The 16380-nt window shown below is 39.2% G+C and overlaps 2 protein-coding genes across 22 annotated transcripts in view; both read left to right on the top strand.

Annotated features, from left to right (window-relative positions):
* The window catches only part of KIAA1109 (KIAA1109 ortholog), a 114949-nt gene extending 102471 nt beyond the window's left edge, over window positions 1-12478 (top strand). For 8 of the 11 annotated variants that reach the window (XM_021397165.1, XM_021397162.1, XM_021397163.1 and 5 more), the window contains 15 exons: window positions 587-788; window positions 1230-1433; window positions 1538-1717; window positions 3045-3182; window positions 3570-3830; window positions 4886-5036; window positions 5332-5489; window positions 5985-6177; window positions 6359-6576; window positions 7152-7403; window positions 7901-8104; window positions 8979-9173; window positions 9691-9825; window positions 10758-10923; window positions 11725-12478. In XM_021397165.1, the coding sequence (XP_021252840.1) occupies window positions 587-788; window positions 1230-1433; window positions 1538-1717; window positions 3045-3182; window positions 3570-3830; window positions 4886-5036; window positions 5332-5489; window positions 5985-6177; window positions 6359-6576; window positions 7152-7403; window positions 7901-8104; window positions 8979-9173; window positions 9691-9825; window positions 10758-10923; window positions 11725-11941 (2874 nt within the window). In that variant the 3' untranslated portion in view covers window positions 11942-12478. The remainder of the gene's footprint in view (window positions 1-586; window positions 789-1229; window positions 1434-1537; window positions 1718-3044; window positions 3183-3569; window positions 3831-4885; window positions 5037-5331; window positions 5490-5984; window positions 6178-6358; window positions 6577-7151; window positions 7404-7900; window positions 8105-8978; window positions 9174-9690; window positions 9826-10757; window positions 10924-11724) is intronic. The other 3 variants (XM_021397170.1, XM_021397169.1, XM_021397160.1) reach the window with 1 other exon arrangement.
* The window catches only part of ADAD1 (adenosine deaminase domain containing 1), a 66600-nt gene continuing 62802 nt past the window's right edge, over window positions 12583-16380 (top strand). For all 11 annotated transcript variants that reach the window (XM_021397182.1, XM_021397180.1, XM_021397175.1 and 8 more), the window contains exons 1-4: window positions 12583-13208; window positions 13452-13628; window positions 15389-15556; window positions 16086-16154. In XM_021397182.1, the coding sequence (XP_021252857.1) occupies window positions 13028-13208; window positions 13452-13628; window positions 15389-15556; window positions 16086-16154 (595 nt within the window). In that variant the 5' untranslated portion in view covers window positions 12583-13027. The remainder of the gene's footprint in view (window positions 13209-13451; window positions 13629-15388; window positions 15557-16085; window positions 16155-16380) is intronic.

Genomic DNA, 16380 nt, shown 5'->3' with positions numbered 1-16380 from the left:
GTTCTCATCTGCATACATATTCATACTGCTTCATATTGGATGTGTCTGGCCTTTTTGTGTCAGAGAGAAAGGTGTTACTGCAGATTTGCTCAAGCATTTTTTCATGGTACAGATTTGATTATGTTCCCAAATTGAACAACGTACTCTAAAAAAAATGTTTGGTTTTTTATGCCTGTGAAAATTAACTACGACAGTCTGTGGCTCCTCTCAACTTTTTTTTGCAATCTCATCTAGCCAAGCTAAAGAGTCAATTGATTCTGTACAGTTCTTGCATAAGGTGAGCGAAACTGTGAACTGACGTGGGGAGGAGGAAGAGAGGGGTATGTGCATGTCATCTGTGTGCAAGATGTCCGTACTTCTTTTCTTAAAACTATTTCCAAATAATAGTCCTGGCATTAGAGGGATTCCCTAAATTAATGTATCTTTACAAACTCATATAGTTACCTTAGTAATTATAGAACTAGTCTGAAAAGGTTGTAATTTTGCTTAGATTTTTAGATGTATATAAATTTAAAAGCTAAAATAGGGATAGTTTTAGTATTTTATATATGTTCATTGAATGGTTTATTTTCTTGCTGTGTTTTAGCCCTCTCAAATCAAGTTCAGTTGTTTGCCAGTATCAAGAGTTGAATGTATGCTGAAGTTGCCTTCCCTGGATCTTGTTTTCTCTTCAAACCGAGGAGAACTGGAAACTTTAGGTACAATGTACCCATCAGAAAATGTGTCCGTTAGTGGCAGCACTTCACAGAGCAGCTCAAAGAATTCAGTTAGTAAATCTGGAGCACCAGGTAAAATCTACATGAACGACTATCCTATATACAGCTTGTGGCATAAATAATTAGTGTTCTTTTGTGTAAAATTAGAACATAAGATGCTTTTGTAGAGCTTAGGGCTATTCTTATAGGCTACATTTATTTTTACTATTTATTTTTACTACATTTGTCTTGTGCTATAACTTCAGTAAGATTGCTTCATATTATGTCAGTTCTTTATCTTTTGTAGAAGCTTGCACATATTCTGTATATTGGAGTTTTTCTTCCCCTGGTTAAACAAGTTTGGCTGTCTGTTACAAAATGCCATACACAGAATATTTAAGCTATGTTACTGCTACAAGGGAGTAATTTGATGTGCATTTGGTCTGTTTAGTATGTATTCCTGTTATTAGTATTACTTCATGTTTGAAAATGGTTTCATATTAAAACTGACTTTTGAAAACAATTTGCCTTCAGGTTCATCACCTGGACTAGGCAGTCCTCTTGGCAGAACACGCCACAGCAGCAGCCAGTCAGACTTGACCACTTCTAGCAGCAGCTCTTCAGGCCTGAGCTTTACTGCCTGCATGTCTGACTTTTCCCTTTATGTGTTCCATCCGTATGGAGCTGGAAAACAAAAGACTGCTGTTACTGTTCTAACTCCTGGATCGGGAGCCTTAGGTACAGAACAAATTTTTGCTGTGTGAACATAGCAAAAGCTTGGAAAGCCAAGCCAAACCGAAGGTGTGCAAGTGTTTGGAAGATTAAACTCTATCTATTTCTAGGGAATGTGGATGAGGAACCAACTTCAGTCACTGGTCGGAAGGATTCCTTGAGCATTAACCTCGAGTTTGTGAAAGTCAGCTTGTCACGAATAAGGCGTTCAGGAGGCTCCTCATTTTTTGAGAGTCAGTCTGTGAGCAAAACTACAAGCAAGATAGATACTACTTTGATAAACATCTCTGGTAAATCTTTTTTTTTTCATTCTAATCCCTATATTTAGCTACTTAGGGAACTGCTGTTCCAATTATATGCTCAAAGCTCAGCAGCTTTTGTGGATGTTAAGAAAACTATGTACGTGTAGCATGCAGTAAAGTTGTTGTTAGTTTTGAATGAAGAAGGGATTGATACGTTATTTAAATGGTATACTTGGAGTACCTATTTGCAGATGCACCTTTTTATCTCCCTGATTCATTAAATGTAAACAAATGGGCTTGCTCAAGCTCATCTCTGATATCAGCCCAAGTGACTATAGATGACCCTTGAGTATTTTGAAATTGTACTATCTCTGGCTAGGATGGAGTTAACTTTCATCACAGTAGCTCATATGATGGGCTTTAGATTTGTGGCTGATTGATCTCTTTATACATTCTATATCATAATTGAACTTAATCCTTAATTGATTCCCAGAGTTGGTTTTCAGTTGTCCTCATCTGCTCATTGCTAACCACCTGTTTTCATAATCCCCTCTTTAGAAGCAAGTATTTCAGAGCACTGTTTTGTTACCTGAATAAGCCAAAATCTTTTACAGATGCTCATCATTTTTTTCCTTTGTGAGAATTAGAAATATTCAAACCACCTTCCCGCTGAGAAAAATCAAAGTGAACTAAGTAATGCAATTAAATGTAGTATTACAGAGGTGATAACAGCATGTGCATTAAATATGACAGCCGAGTCAATCTCCTGTATCATAAGTTGTCTTCTTCATGATTTTGTTTTACTCTAACATTTGCTGTGTGTGATTATCTTAATTCTGGCTGCAGTGCTACACGTCTAACGTGGTGATGTAGTTCTGCAGTCTCTGTTCACTTGCTGGCAGTGGAATATCACCACCCTGCCCCTTAGTGCCTACAAAGCTGCAGTGAGACCTGAATACCTGAATATTAAAAGAACCTTGAAGTAACATTACATTTTTATGATTTTATTTTTCCCCACTGCACACAACATCTGTAGTGGTCAGACAGCAAAGTGGTTGTGATTAATCTGCTTTTAAAGCCCTCCGATGTGAAGTCTCAGAGGCAGATACAACACAAGTAGGGACCTAACAACATTTATCTACATAGGCTTCATCTTCTCTTTAAGAAATCTGCGTGCATCTAATGTTGTACTTGGGTGTATCACAATGCCTTGAGAAAACGGGAGCTTTTAATAACTGTTTTTCATTGCAACGCAGGCTGTACTGCTGAAGTAGAGACATATTTGACTGTATTGCAGACCTGTTAATTAGATGTGCTTGCTAAAACCCATTACTAGTATACAAAATTGTAAAATCTCACGTGCCTTATTTTTCAGCGGTCTGTGATATAGGATCTGCATCTTTTAAATATGATATGCGGCGACTCAGTGAGATTCTAGCCTTCCCAAGGGCATGGTACCGGAGAAGCATTGCTAGACGGCTTTTCCTGGGTGATCAAACCATAAATCTGCCAGGTAGGATACTGCTACTTGTCACAGAAAGTCTTCTTGTGCAAGAGGTTACAGTAGGAATTGTATAAGCATATATTACCTGTGTGCTATTACGCATGTGACAAGATACAAATGTAGAAATAGAAATGTGTTATAACTCACTCCGTATTCAGTCACTCCAATAAATTTAATTAAAAGATTGTAGAAATAAAAAATTGAGGGTTTCTAAAGTAGTAATTGAATTTAGAGCTAATAATAGTTAAAACATTAAATAAACTTTAGTTATGATAAATGAAGCTTTTTTTAAAACTCTGCAAATGCGACTTAGTATGTGGGAGGATATTGTTCAACAAAAACAAAATCATTTCGTTGCCTTTCATGTGCTTCTTTTTTTTTGTTTTTTTTCTCCAGTAGCATCGGGTCCTGGAACACCAGATTCAATTGAAGGAGTCAGCCAGCATCTTTCTCCTGAATCGTCACGGAAAGCGTACTGTAGGACGTGGGAACAACCCTGTCAGTCTGCTTCATTTACACACATGGCACAGTCACCTAATGTTTTCAGTGAACATAACACAAACAGCAGCATGTCACCGGGGACAGCAGCTCATAACTTGAAATCTCCAGCTGTTACAAGATCCAGGAGTGTGTCTGATTCTTCAGTGCCTCAGAGAGGTTAGTAGACTGTTTTCTTCACTGTTTTTTGTTTTCTTTTGTTTTTAAAGTATTTTCATTTTTTGAATTAAAAAAAATGTTGTTACTACAGTGTAGCAAATAGTGATACAGTATTCTTTTCCACTGTGTCTGGGAGTGAAAAGTCAATGTCTTACAGTAAGGAAAACGTCTGAAACAGATGAAAGCACTCTAAGAAACTACGTTATGATTCGATAAAATTGCTGCTTCTTTTACTAGGGCAGAAGTTATTTAGTTAGATGAGTTTTCCAGCTTGACTTGATTGCATTGTCGTCTTGGCCCTCTCTTCTCATCCAAGCATTAACCACAGAGATATAAATAAGGATAGTTTTTATATAAGGAAAAAAAGTAACTTTTAATTTATTTAACTACAAATGTTGTTGCGTTTTACTTTAATGTACCACTGGCTGTTGGGAATTTATTTATGGAGTTAGAGATTTATGGAATTAGAGATAGGAAATTTAGAAGAACAGTGATTGCTGTACTCTAGGAATAATATCTGTGAGAAGAGAAAGGACAGATTTTTTTTCTATTTAGAAGGGAAGATGTTAGCTTTTAAGATAAACAGTTGGAAGACAATATAAGACTGCTAGAATGGCTTGTTCAAAGGATATTTTGCCGTCTTTTAAGAGTATCTTTAAGATTCTTTTGAGAAGAGTGAGAAGAACCCTAATTCTTGAAATCCTGAGTTGACACCGTGCTAATAACCACTGTGTGAATATTCTAATACTAATAATTTCTTTTCTCAGTACACTTTTTAAAACCAATTAAAGAGTTAAAAACATACTCTTGCATGCCTGATGGCAAATTTAAAATCTTTTCTCTTAAAGATATTAGTAAAACTAAATGTGTAAAATACTTTCATTTCTATGACAGCTAAAGCAATATGTAATGCAGATCCTCAAGTTCTCACTTATGCTCACTTGCAGTTTTGCAGTGCCCCTTAAATATGGTGTCTGTCTGTCTTTTTGTAATATCTTTCAATGTTTATATTCTGCCAATTTTTGTCACTTAAGTTTTGCCTACTTTCTTTTTAGATACACTTTCAAAAACATCAACTCCATTTAATAAATCAAATAAAGCTGGAAGCCCACAAGGAACACCATGGGAAACACTGGTTGTATTTGCTATGAACCTAAAGCAATTAAACGTCCAAATGAATATGAGCAATGTAATGGGCAATACCACGTGAGTATAAAATAAGATCGTGTGATTTAGCAGACAGTGTTGTTTTAGGGACCAGAAATAAAAAATCACCACTGACCATTAAGAGCCTGTTGTTTTATGCTTTAAATTCCTAACTTTGTCAGTTTTGAAAGGTGAAACAGCCCCTTTTGAATGTTGATAGATGCTTAATCATAAAGACACACTTAATCCACATTATTTACTTCTTTGCAGTAAATCATTTTCCATTTCTCTTTTGACAGAAAAAATTGTTGTCTGTTTTCTGGAAAACTCTTGTCAATTTTCATGTCTGTTCTAGGTGGACCACCAGTGGTTTGAAAAGTCAGGGTCGTCTGTCTGTGGGCAGTAGCAGAGATCGGGAAATTAGCATGTCTGTTGGTTTGGGAAGATCGCAGTTGGACTCTAGAGGTGGAGTTGTTGGCGGTACCATAGATGTAAACACCCTGGAGATGGTGGGTAAGTTGGAAAGCTGCCTGGTATTAGTATATGCTCTGAACAACAGTCATGTAAAGCTAAGGCAGTTCCGCTGTTTTGTAACCTTGGCAGCGTATTACAACTTTGCATTCTTATTTGTGTCTTCTGACTATGAAAAAAACTTTGAAGAAATAGCTTTCTGACTGGGGGATGGATTTGGTGTTAGTGTTGACCTAAAATGAGACTAGTGAGGTGTGCAACCCTCTAGCCCCCTTCACCACTCTAGACAGATGGCCACCAAAAAGATTTCACAGCATTTCAGCTCTTCCTAGAGTTTCCCAAGAACTTATAATCTATGAAATGGAAAAGTGGCTTTGGAAAGAGGCTGAGTGTTCTGGCTCTCCCAGTCATCAGGAATAAATCAGTTCTTTCTCATCCTCTCTGTATTATGAGGATTGCATAAGGGTGATATTGCTAGAAAAATGAATTTTCTTACCTTTAATGCTGTGTTTCTGTGCTGCTTTCATTCTATTGTAGCTCATATTTCTGAGCACCCAAACCAACAGCCCAGTCATAAAATTCAGATTACCATGGGTTCTACTGAAGCACGGGTTGACTATATGGGGTCCAGTATCCTAATGGGAATCTTCAGTAATGCAGATCTTAAACTACAGGATGAATGGAAAATTAACCTGTATAATGCTTTGGACTCGAGCATCTCTGATAAAAGGTAAAACTGCTTGCTGATTTTCAAGTTTCTAATATTTGATAATGTCAAATTCTGCCTGTATGGATTCTGTCCAGTATTGATAACTAAAATCCTAAGTTTGCCAGAAATCAAAGGGTCCATTTTTTTAATGTCAGTAGGAAATAGGTTAACTGTACACATTCTTGCTGTTTTTAATATCTAGTGAGATATTTGTCCATGGGGACTTAAAATGGGATATCTTCCAAGTGATGATTTCAAGATCGACTACGCCAGATCTAATAAAAATAGGAATGAAACTCCAGGAGTTCTTTACTCAACAGTTTGACACAAGCAAACGAGCTTTGTCTACTTGGGGACCCGTTCCTTATCTACCTCCCAAGACAATGGCCAACAACTTGGAGAGAAGCTCACATGAACAACGTAAGTAGTACCAAAAATAGTATATTTTCTAATTTGGATGTTTTAATTTTGAAAATCAATCTGAGCAACTTCATGCATGCAAGTATACCTATTTGACTTAAAATAATATCTTCAGTGTGTTTGCCCTATAAATGGGGGCTTGCAATAACCTTTCAATGAAGAACATAAATATCTCGAGTATCCTGTTATACATGGTGTACAAGAATGAACTAAACTATGTTATTTTCAGGTTTTACTTAAAAATGTGTATTTTTGTTAAAATATTTTTGCAGTTTGAAAACTGCAAACTTATGAAGTCTATTTCATAAAAGATATTTCTACCTTGAGTAGCTGTAGAAGTGTGGTGCTATTCTTCTCTATTAATCTCAAGCTGAAGCCATCGTTTATCTGAAAACAAGCATGCTTGTTCAGGTATTCATAAGCTACAACTGTCTTAGATGGCAAAGATGAAACAATGTCAGTGTAATTACCCATGATGTTTCTATTTTTAATAAGATACGGAGCTATGGTGGCAAACTTTCCTGTATTTTTCTCTTTACTGAAGTTTATTCTCGCTATTGCATTTTTTATTCTAGTGTTGGATGCAGCCCATCATCGTCATTGGCCAGGAGTTCTGAAGGTGGTGTCTGGATGCCATATATCATTATTTCAGATGCCACTGCCAGAAGATGGAATGCAATTTGGAGGATCCATGAGTTTGCATGGAAACCATATGACACTGGCTTGTTTCCATGGGCCTAATTTCCGTTCAAAATCTTGGGCCTTATTTCATCTTGAAGAACCCAATATTGCATTCTGGACAGAAGCACAGAAAGTTTGGGAAGATGGTAATTTAAACCATTTCCTCAGCTCTTAAAATCTTTTAAATGAACTTTTGAAGAATATTTTGATATGTCAGAATAAATCCAAAAAGAGCATGTTTTAAAAATATTGCCAAGTATATTATTATATAATTAAAGTGTATTAGATATGTCCCTGATAGCGTGTCTAGGAAGGGGACTGTGCCTTGTTAACTGTATGTCTGTATTGATGCAGTCTTTCATTTGTATGTAATGAATTTTGAAGGTCTTACTATTTATTTATCTTCATTTTGGGAAGTTTTTACTATCTGTAGATACTGAGGATTTTAATTTTTCTGTTGTTTGTAAGGATTGCATGAATTTTTAATGCTACTGGCTTAGTAATTATTCCTGGTAGATACCTGTGTAAGGGAGAGGAGAAATCCCGCTACCCTTACTAAGTTGGTGGGGTTTTTTTTGTTTGTTTTTTTTTTTTCCATTTCTCTTTTCTCTTCCACTCTGTATCCCTCACACCTTCAATGCAGGTACTAGTGAACATTCTACATACATTGTGCAAACCCTGGACTTCCATTTGGGCCATAACACTATGGTCACCAAACCATGTGGAGCGCTCGAAAGCCCCATGGCAACAATCACAAAGATAACAAGGCGCCGCCATGAAAACCCTCCACATGGAGTTGCCAGCGTGAAAGAGTGGTTCAATTATGTTACAGCCACAAGGAATGAAGGTAAGACTTATATCCATTACATTTGGGGATAGGTCTGCTTATCAGTCAATGCAGATTGTACTCAACTTCAAGTGAGCTAAGGGGAAGAGAGGTTGAAATATAGTGGAAGCCGTTTCTTCTAGAGAAAGATATGTTGTACTATTTATGCTTTTTGAAAGACACAACAAGAAGCTAATGGTTGAGCTTCACATGTAGAGGCACAATCTGTTAATTGTTTTTACGCAGCCCTGTTTTGCTACATCCAGAGTATTTAAGTAAATCAACAGCAACTTTTGACTGATTTTTTGGGGGGGCCATGCTGTTGGGGGCTGGTTAAAGAATATGAACAACAGTTTTACAGTGAAGTAGTAACCTTTCTTAACTTCTTGTCTTGTCCCAAATTTTAATAACTGAAAAATAACCAACATAGCTAATGTTGCATGTATGCTATAGTGAAAATATAGTTGGGTTCCTGGTCAAGAGTGATTTTTGTATCAATGCTCCCTCAGTGAATTTAGGTGTCACTTGCATCCATCAGAAACATTTATTTTCAGTGTCAGTCCTGTCTTAATTTTCTAACACAGATGGCATGCTTTGAACCCACTGTCTGTATTTCACTAAACTGAAAATTCATTGTTAGGACAATGTTGTGATAGGGTGGTCAGATGAATAAAACTTGGACTTTAATCATCCAAAATAATTAACAAAAATTCTCAGAAATGCTTATATGTTGCAGTACTCACATCTGTTTCCTCCCCTCTTCTTTATTAGAAGGTTTTTTTAGTGTATGAAATTGCTGGTATTTAAATTTCATGAAATTTTGTCATTCTTTGTGCTGATGGAACTGTTTTTAAGTAAAGATTACTGAATTAAGTATTTCCCGTTGTCCTTGTAGAGTTAAACCTGCTTCGAAATGTTGATGCTAATAACCCAGAGAGCAGCACGACTGTGAAAAGCGCAAGCTTGCTAAGTGGTTTCAGAGGTGGTTCTAGTTATAATCATGAAACTGAAACCATCTTTGCACTGCCAAGGATGCAGCTGGATTTTAAATCTATTCACGTCCAAGAGCCCCAAGAGCCTTCACTACAAGGTGTAGTAAAAAGCAATTGCTTTTATTGATCTAAAGCTTTTTCTCATAAATGGGGGGGTAAAATGCAAAGATACTGTGCTGATAAGAGGATTTTTTTCTAGAAATTACAGCAGTTATATGCAATAAAGGACACATTTTTGTAATGAAATGCAGAAGGAATTCTGATGAGGAAGTGAAGATCTAGTTCAGAGACTGATCGCTTTAAAAAAAACTAAAAAAAAAAAACCAAAAACACTTGCTAAGAGAAATGAATATGAACATTACAGCTAGGCTGGCTGTTCTGAGGGAGTTGGTTTATAAGTTAGAAAAGGCCTGTTCTGAAAAAGGAAATAGGAGATAGGAACCTAAATGTCATGCTCCTATTTTCAAAATATTGTCTGCAGACTACAAATGGAATAGGGGGAAATGCCTGCTCAGTAACAGCAATGTAATTTACAGATCATTTGTACTAAAATTCAGTATACTTTTATGCAATGTGTAATTAAAACGTATTAATGCTGTTTTGATCTGACTGTAGATACAAGCGTTAAACCAAAGGTGGAATGCAGTGTGGTAACTGAATTTACAGACCACATCTGTGTAACTATGGATGCTGAACTGATTATGTTTCTGCATGACTTGGTGTCGGCTTATCTGAAAGAAAAAGAAAAAGGTAAGCTGTTAGTATCTGAGGTAACACTAGTCAGACAATTACACACTGATTGACAATAAATATTATTGAAATCCATGAAATCTGGACTTAGTGCTATGAGATGGTAGCTACCTCTTTCAATAGCTGACAAGTGAAATTTAACTTTACATGAACTAAATTCTTTTGTCCTGTTTTTTTGGGAGGGAAGCTTAAAGCCAAGAGGTGTTTTAGCACCTAACAAAAAGTGCAGCATTGCATGGAATCATTTTAGCTGGCTTTAAGTTAGGTCCTAGAGGACTGGAAGCAGAGCAGTTGCGTCCAGACGTGTACAAATAGCACACTGCCATGCCCCTGCTGTTCAGGGCACTCTGCTCCTGTTACCCAAAGTAACTCAAAGTTCAATCCTGATTCAAAGATTTGTTTTTATTTTATTCATGGTGCTGTTTGGAGGGGGGAAAGGCTGCTGTTCTTTTCTGTGTTCTAGGATTTAAACTCGGGGAAGAGCTGGGTTCAGGTCCCCCTTGTGCCTTTGGACAAAGATGGAATTTAATTACTCCCCTACCATCCTCCTCCTCAGAATATGCTGTCAATCAAAATAAAAATTCAAAACTAAGCGTGTGTTTGCATTTTGCTTATGGAATGTGATATGCTTTGTTGTGTGCCATGATGAGTTTGAAAGAAAGACTCTGTATATGGATGGTTTGGGTGGCAGAGGGAACAATTCCTGTACTATCCACTAACATTTAAGTTTTTCTTATGGTGTGTTTTATTCGCACTTTGTTGAAAACAAAACTGTTGCTAGAAATTCAGAAGTTCTTACAAAACAAGGTGAAATGCGAGCTGATTTTCTCTTGTTTGAAATGTGTGCTGGAGTTTCCTTTAAGATGTATGGAGATTCATATGAGATGCTCAAACTGACTGGTTGTTTTTTCCTGCCCCTCTCCATTTTGTAGCTATTTTTCCTCCACGCATTTTGGCTTCTCGTCCAGGGCAGAAAAACTCTGCTGGTGTACTTGAGGACAGCTCCACAGAGAGAGAAGCAGAGGAAAGCATTACTTACACTACAGTTGACTGGAGAGAATTTATCTGCAATACTTGGCATTTGGAGCCCACACTCAGGTAACAAGCAGACTTATCTGTAACCTTTTTGTCTATGCATTTTATTTCCTGTTACTGTCCTTCACACCCCAAGTGTTTCTAGGCTGATGCTGTTCAGCTGCTATGGATCAATCACATGGATGCTGTAATAGTTTTATCTTTGGCTATTAGTGCTGGTCTGGAAGGTAATCAGGACATGACAAAAGCTGGAAAACTAAATTAACTGTTAGATAATTCTGCTTTCAAAAGTTTGAGACATTGCTTAGAATAAAAGAAACTGTTGGAGACTCTTCAAAATGTGGTGGTGGTGAGGTACTGGCACAGGCTGCCCAGAGAAGCTGTGGATGCCCCATCTCTGGAGGTGCTCAAGGCCAGGTTGGATGGGGCCCTGGGCAGCCTGAGCTGGTGGGGGGGGCAACCAGCCCATGGCAGGCAGTTGGAACTGAAGGGACTTTGAGGTCCCCTGCAACCTAAGCCATTGTATGATTCTATGAAAATTAAGCTATGGCAAAATTAAACTTACTGAAAACATAGATTACTTTTTTTTTTTTACTTTGTCCTTCAACAATTCTTTTGCATTCTGCCATATAACTTCTCACCATGCAGTCTTCCATTTATTTCACTGTTTTTCTTTAGAAGGGCTGTCCTTCTGCTTCTTCATGCCACTCTACAGCAGAAATTCCTTTATACTCCTGAATAATATAAAAATTGAGATGCATGTTAATGATAAATGCAGGTAGTTCCAGATAGCTAGTTGCTATCTATACTTGAGATTGAGTCCACCTACTATTGTTTTTGTTGGATTTTTTTTTTTTTTTTAAGATTAATATCCTGGACTGGGAGGAAAATCGACCCTGTTGGTGTTGACTACATCCTCCAAAAGCTGGGCTTCCACCATGCCAGGACCACCATCCCCAAGTGGCTGCAGCGTGGGGTGATGGATCCATTGGACAAGGTTCTGTCCGTTCTGATAAAGAAACTTGGTACTGCACTACAGGACGAAAAGGAAAAGAAAGGAAAAGACAAGGAGGAATACTGAAGCGATAATGTGACAACCACCATTCCGTTTGATTTTTATCAAAGTGTTTTACTACAAGGTTTATATATGGTTTAAAGAGAAACCTAACAGCATTTTGCTACTCTATTTAGAACTTACATTGTGAGTAACTGTTTACTGTGGTACTTGATGCCATTCTGTATTGGAAGTATTGCATGGTTACGACCAATGTATATTCTGTGAAAGAACACCCGAACACTGGCAGTCGCTTCTTGGCACCCACTGGTTTATTCTGTGCAATATGATTCCTGCATCTTCAAAATTTTGCAGATTTACTGTGAATTTTATTAAACTTCATTTGCCATAACACAGCCCCTTTGTTGATGTGACTGGTAATTGAGTTGTCAATGTAGACTTGTGTAAATTTATATATATATATATATAACTTATGAAACTGTGATCGCCTTAGTGCTAAAAATCTTTAAGTTTATTACACTTGTAATAAAATTTAACTATTGTACAGGGTTTTTTTGTTGTTGTTGTTCAACTTCTTTGATTAAAAAAGTGTTTTCAGTGTAACTTTGCATCCAGTCTCATTTAACGCGGTCACCCCGCTGCTGAGGAGAGCGCATTTCACCGCCGCGCGCCCCTCCTCGCGCCGCAGCCGTTGAGCACCAAAACGAGGCCCGGCCCTTCTTCCTCGCGCCTCGACACGTGGCGGGCGGCGCTGCGGCCCGAGGGGGGATCCGCCCGCTCGAGGGGCTGCGCGCGCCGTCTGCACCCGCAGAGTGCGGGCAGCGGGGGGAGGGAGGTGGGGGTTGTACGATGTCGGATGCCGGAGCTCCGTAGCGCCGGCTGTGGGAGTGCCCTTGCTGCCTTTCAACTCAGGTGTGCTGCGTCCACCCGTCGGAGTGAGCCGCCGCGGCAGCCCGGAGGTTAACGCGGCCGCACCCAGCTGGGGTCTGGCTCCGAAGGCGGCGGCGTCGGGGTGAGAGCCGCGTGCCAGTGCTGCCCGGCCTGCAGGAGCGGCGGGCAGGCTTCGGTGTCAGCCATTCCCGTGGAGTGGTTCAGCCGAGGAGAGAGGAGCTTGCCGCGGGTTCCTGTTGAGCTCCGTCAGGTTGATCAGGGATGGCCGCCAGCAGTGGCAGCGTGCGGAGGGCTGGGACGCCCAGCTGTGAGCCCGCCGAGGAGAAGGCTGCGCCGCCACAGGCTCCCGCCCCGCCGCTGAGCCCCGCGGCTGTACGGCCCAGGCTCTCGCCTTTCCAGGGCCTCAGTGGGCCGAGTATCCTGAAGACGAGAGAAAATCCAGGTAGAGCTTTCAGTTTGTTCATTGGGACTGGCTGTGGAAATGAGCTATTAGTGCTACTGAGCACTCTCAAGTAACTGATAGGACTTCCTCGTTTCTGTGAGATTGGAACTCTGCTGGTTTTCCTTGTCGTTGCATTTTCTCTAGCACCCTGAACTGTCTACAAAGCATTTCTTTTAAACAAACGCAAACAGTTGAAGAGAGTGTTCAGTTTTTTCCTTAGATTTACTCTTGGTTTTATTGCAGCGATGTTTTGGCCGTGCCCAGCCCGCAGGTCCCCAGAGCCAGCAGTAGTGCAGGACACGTGGCTGACAGACCTCATTGAGGGGTACGAGAAGGGCATAGTGAATCCTGTGTCAGCCCTGCACCAGTTCGCGCAAAGGTACAACATGCAGCTTGATTTTAAAGAAACTGGCGTAGCAGGTAAATGCTTCTTTCCTTACGTGTAGTTGAGTTTGTTTTTCCTTGAGATGTCTTTGTTTTCTTGGGCTAGCATTGATGCCACTAACGCAAGTTTTTTTGTTTTTGTTTTTTTTTAACGTTAGTTGCACTCCCTCACATGAGCATTTTTCCTCTGGGAAGTGATTGTCTTTCTCATTCTCGTGGCTGCTTGTTGCCCTTTTGGAGCTGTTTTGCTTTGACCAGAACTTTCTTCTGGCTTCCTGACTGAGCTTCCTCATGACCGCTGAATTCATAGTTTTGCGTGTTGTGGTTTTCTTCTTCTGGAACTTTTTTTTTTATTTTTTGTTTTGTCTGAGGGGGCAGAGTCAGTATAGCTGAGCATTCCTGCGCTCTCTGTAAGAGAAGTTGTCCTTTTCCTTAGTCTTCTTTCCTCTTTATTACTTTCATTCCAGGTTGGGCTGTGTTTTGAGCAGGGCTGTGTATAACATTCTGAGTGAGATTGCAGTAGCCTGGATGCCTGCTCACCTCAATGGTCTTGTGTGGCGTGGGCAAAACTTTTGCTCGTTCATCTTAGAGTTCATCAGCTGATGATTTGGAGGAGGCCAGCCCTGTTTTTCACGAGGAATTCCATCATTCTGCTGAAGGGCTATAAGTTGAATCCGATGCAGTATGCAGTTGTATTCCAGTTCCTGTCTGTCTGTCTGTGAGTCTAAATCTTTTCCTTCAAAATTTACTACAAATAATTGTGTGTTGTGGCTTAAGATCGCTCTTTTTCCTTATTTCATGTTCTGCAGTGTTCCCTCTATAAAATAGAGGTTCCATATTTGCAAGTTATCTGACAACTTTCCTAAGCTGAAGTATTATCTTTTTCTGTTGCTTTTTTTCCTCTGATCTCTTTCTCTTTTAATATTTATCTCTTCTGTACCATATGGTAGGCGTGTCTCTTTGTTACATACCTTAGGGCCTTTTCCTTGTTATTTTAATGTTGCTTAAGGTGAAACTTAATTAACTTGCATCTATTTCTGGATTTTTTGTCCCATCTCTTTTTTGTATTTTCTTGCTCTCAACTCTTCAGAAAGGTGACAGGAAGGATCTGAAGAGGGGTAAGCTCTTTTCTCCCAGTCTTTACTGCTGTCACGAAAGTTTCTCCCACTTCCAGTAGTCGAAATCTTCTATGTGTGCAAGCTGAATGACTTTACAAGCTGCCTCATCAGTATGGAAAAGTTAGCCATTTGAGAGATGGAGGGCTCTACTCTGTAGATGTATTTTGATCTGCTCTTTTTTAATTGTTGTTACTATTAAACTTTTTCATCTTGCTCTCAGTAGGCACAAGATTACTTTTTTAAATGCATGTTTTCTCTGAAATGCAAATTATTAATAAACTTCTTTGACTACATCCACTTTCTTCTCTTGCTGGGCATAATTCTGTCACAAGCTGCTTTGCTTTAACTTAAGAGGGCTTTTTGTGCCCGATGGTCATTCTTTGCCCAATGAGCTGCTGCTGATGGGTTGCTTGCCTTGTCTGCTGGCACTTGGAACTGTCGTGGGGGTTTTGCTGGGCAGACGGGAAAATGTGACGTTTTGTTAATACTTGTTAGAGCTGAAAGAGAACTTTGTGACAAGTACAGCAAATGAATACTGTCACCATACTCGTGGAGGTGAAAGGTATTTTGTTATCGTTTTCTTTTCCTCTTGTTCTGATCCTTGAAATGAATCTAAGTGTACGTAAAAGAGTACGTTATTTAGTGTTACTAATCGTGGTTCTCTTTTTCTCCTTAAAGGACATGCCATAAGTTCTTATTTTGGCATTAGTGCTGTATTGGATGGTGTTTACTACAAGACTGGATTGGGAAGAAGCAAGAAGGAGTCTAAACAGAGTGCAGCTAAATTGGCTCTTGATGAGATACTTAAGTTGGAGTGCGCGGTGGCACCAGCTTCTGGAAAGTCAAGTAAATATTCAAGCGGTACCTGAACGGAACTTGAAAAGACTTGCTTAGAGGTTTTCTATGTAAATTCTCTGTGTAGCTTTGTGAAATGCTTCGGTGTCACAGGCTCTGTCAGTTTTCTGGAGTCCTTCTGGCAGTTAGTCATTGTTTAGTTCTGAAACTGTCTTTGTCTCCTCCGTACTACAAGTTGCATCAGAGTTGCTGGCACAGAAGGGAGAATTATAGAAGGAATTAATTTATCTGTTGCTGTTGCACTTGCAACATTGCTAGATTACAGCAGTATCAAATTGTTCCTGAGTAATTTTGAATTTTTACAATTATGTCCTCAGCTTTGTGTTACTACGTCAAGAAGACCGTAACGCTTAGCTTTATTTAAGGATTGCTCCCTAAATAGTTCTATGCTTATAAGGACTCCAGAAAAAATCTCTAATTCTTAGAGTATTAGAAGGTTAAATGTGCTGGAAATAGTGTGTGATCCATGTTTTGACATTTGTATTGTTGATGCCTATTTGAAGTTGTCTTAAATTCTCAGGTCCTCCCCGTATTCTGGTTGAGCCTGAAACTCCGGCAAGCTCTGCTGATGTTTCAAAGATCTGTTTTGGTAAGGAGTAGTCTTGTTTTGCTGTGTAATCTGAATCTATACAGAAAATATTTTATTTTTGTTTAATGCTTCTTTTAATACGTTTTGTGATCTGTATGAGGGTACTGTTATTCTATAGCTCTTGTCTTTGAAGAACGCTGGAAGGATTGGTCAGTTAAGTAGCATGTGAACAAATGCCGACAGACATGAGTCGAGTGAATTGCTTGAACTAACATCTTGAATCAGG

This window comes from Numida meleagris, chromosome 4 (assembly GCF_002078875.1).
Source record: "Numida meleagris isolate 19003 breed g44 Domestic line chromosome 4, NumMel1.0, whole genome shotgun sequence".
Lineage (NCBI taxonomy): Eukaryota > Metazoa > Chordata > Aves > Galliformes > Numididae > Numida > Numida meleagris.
The sequence above is the reverse complement of the archived record's forward strand: the minus strand, read 5'-3'. Positions and strand labels throughout refer to the sequence as shown.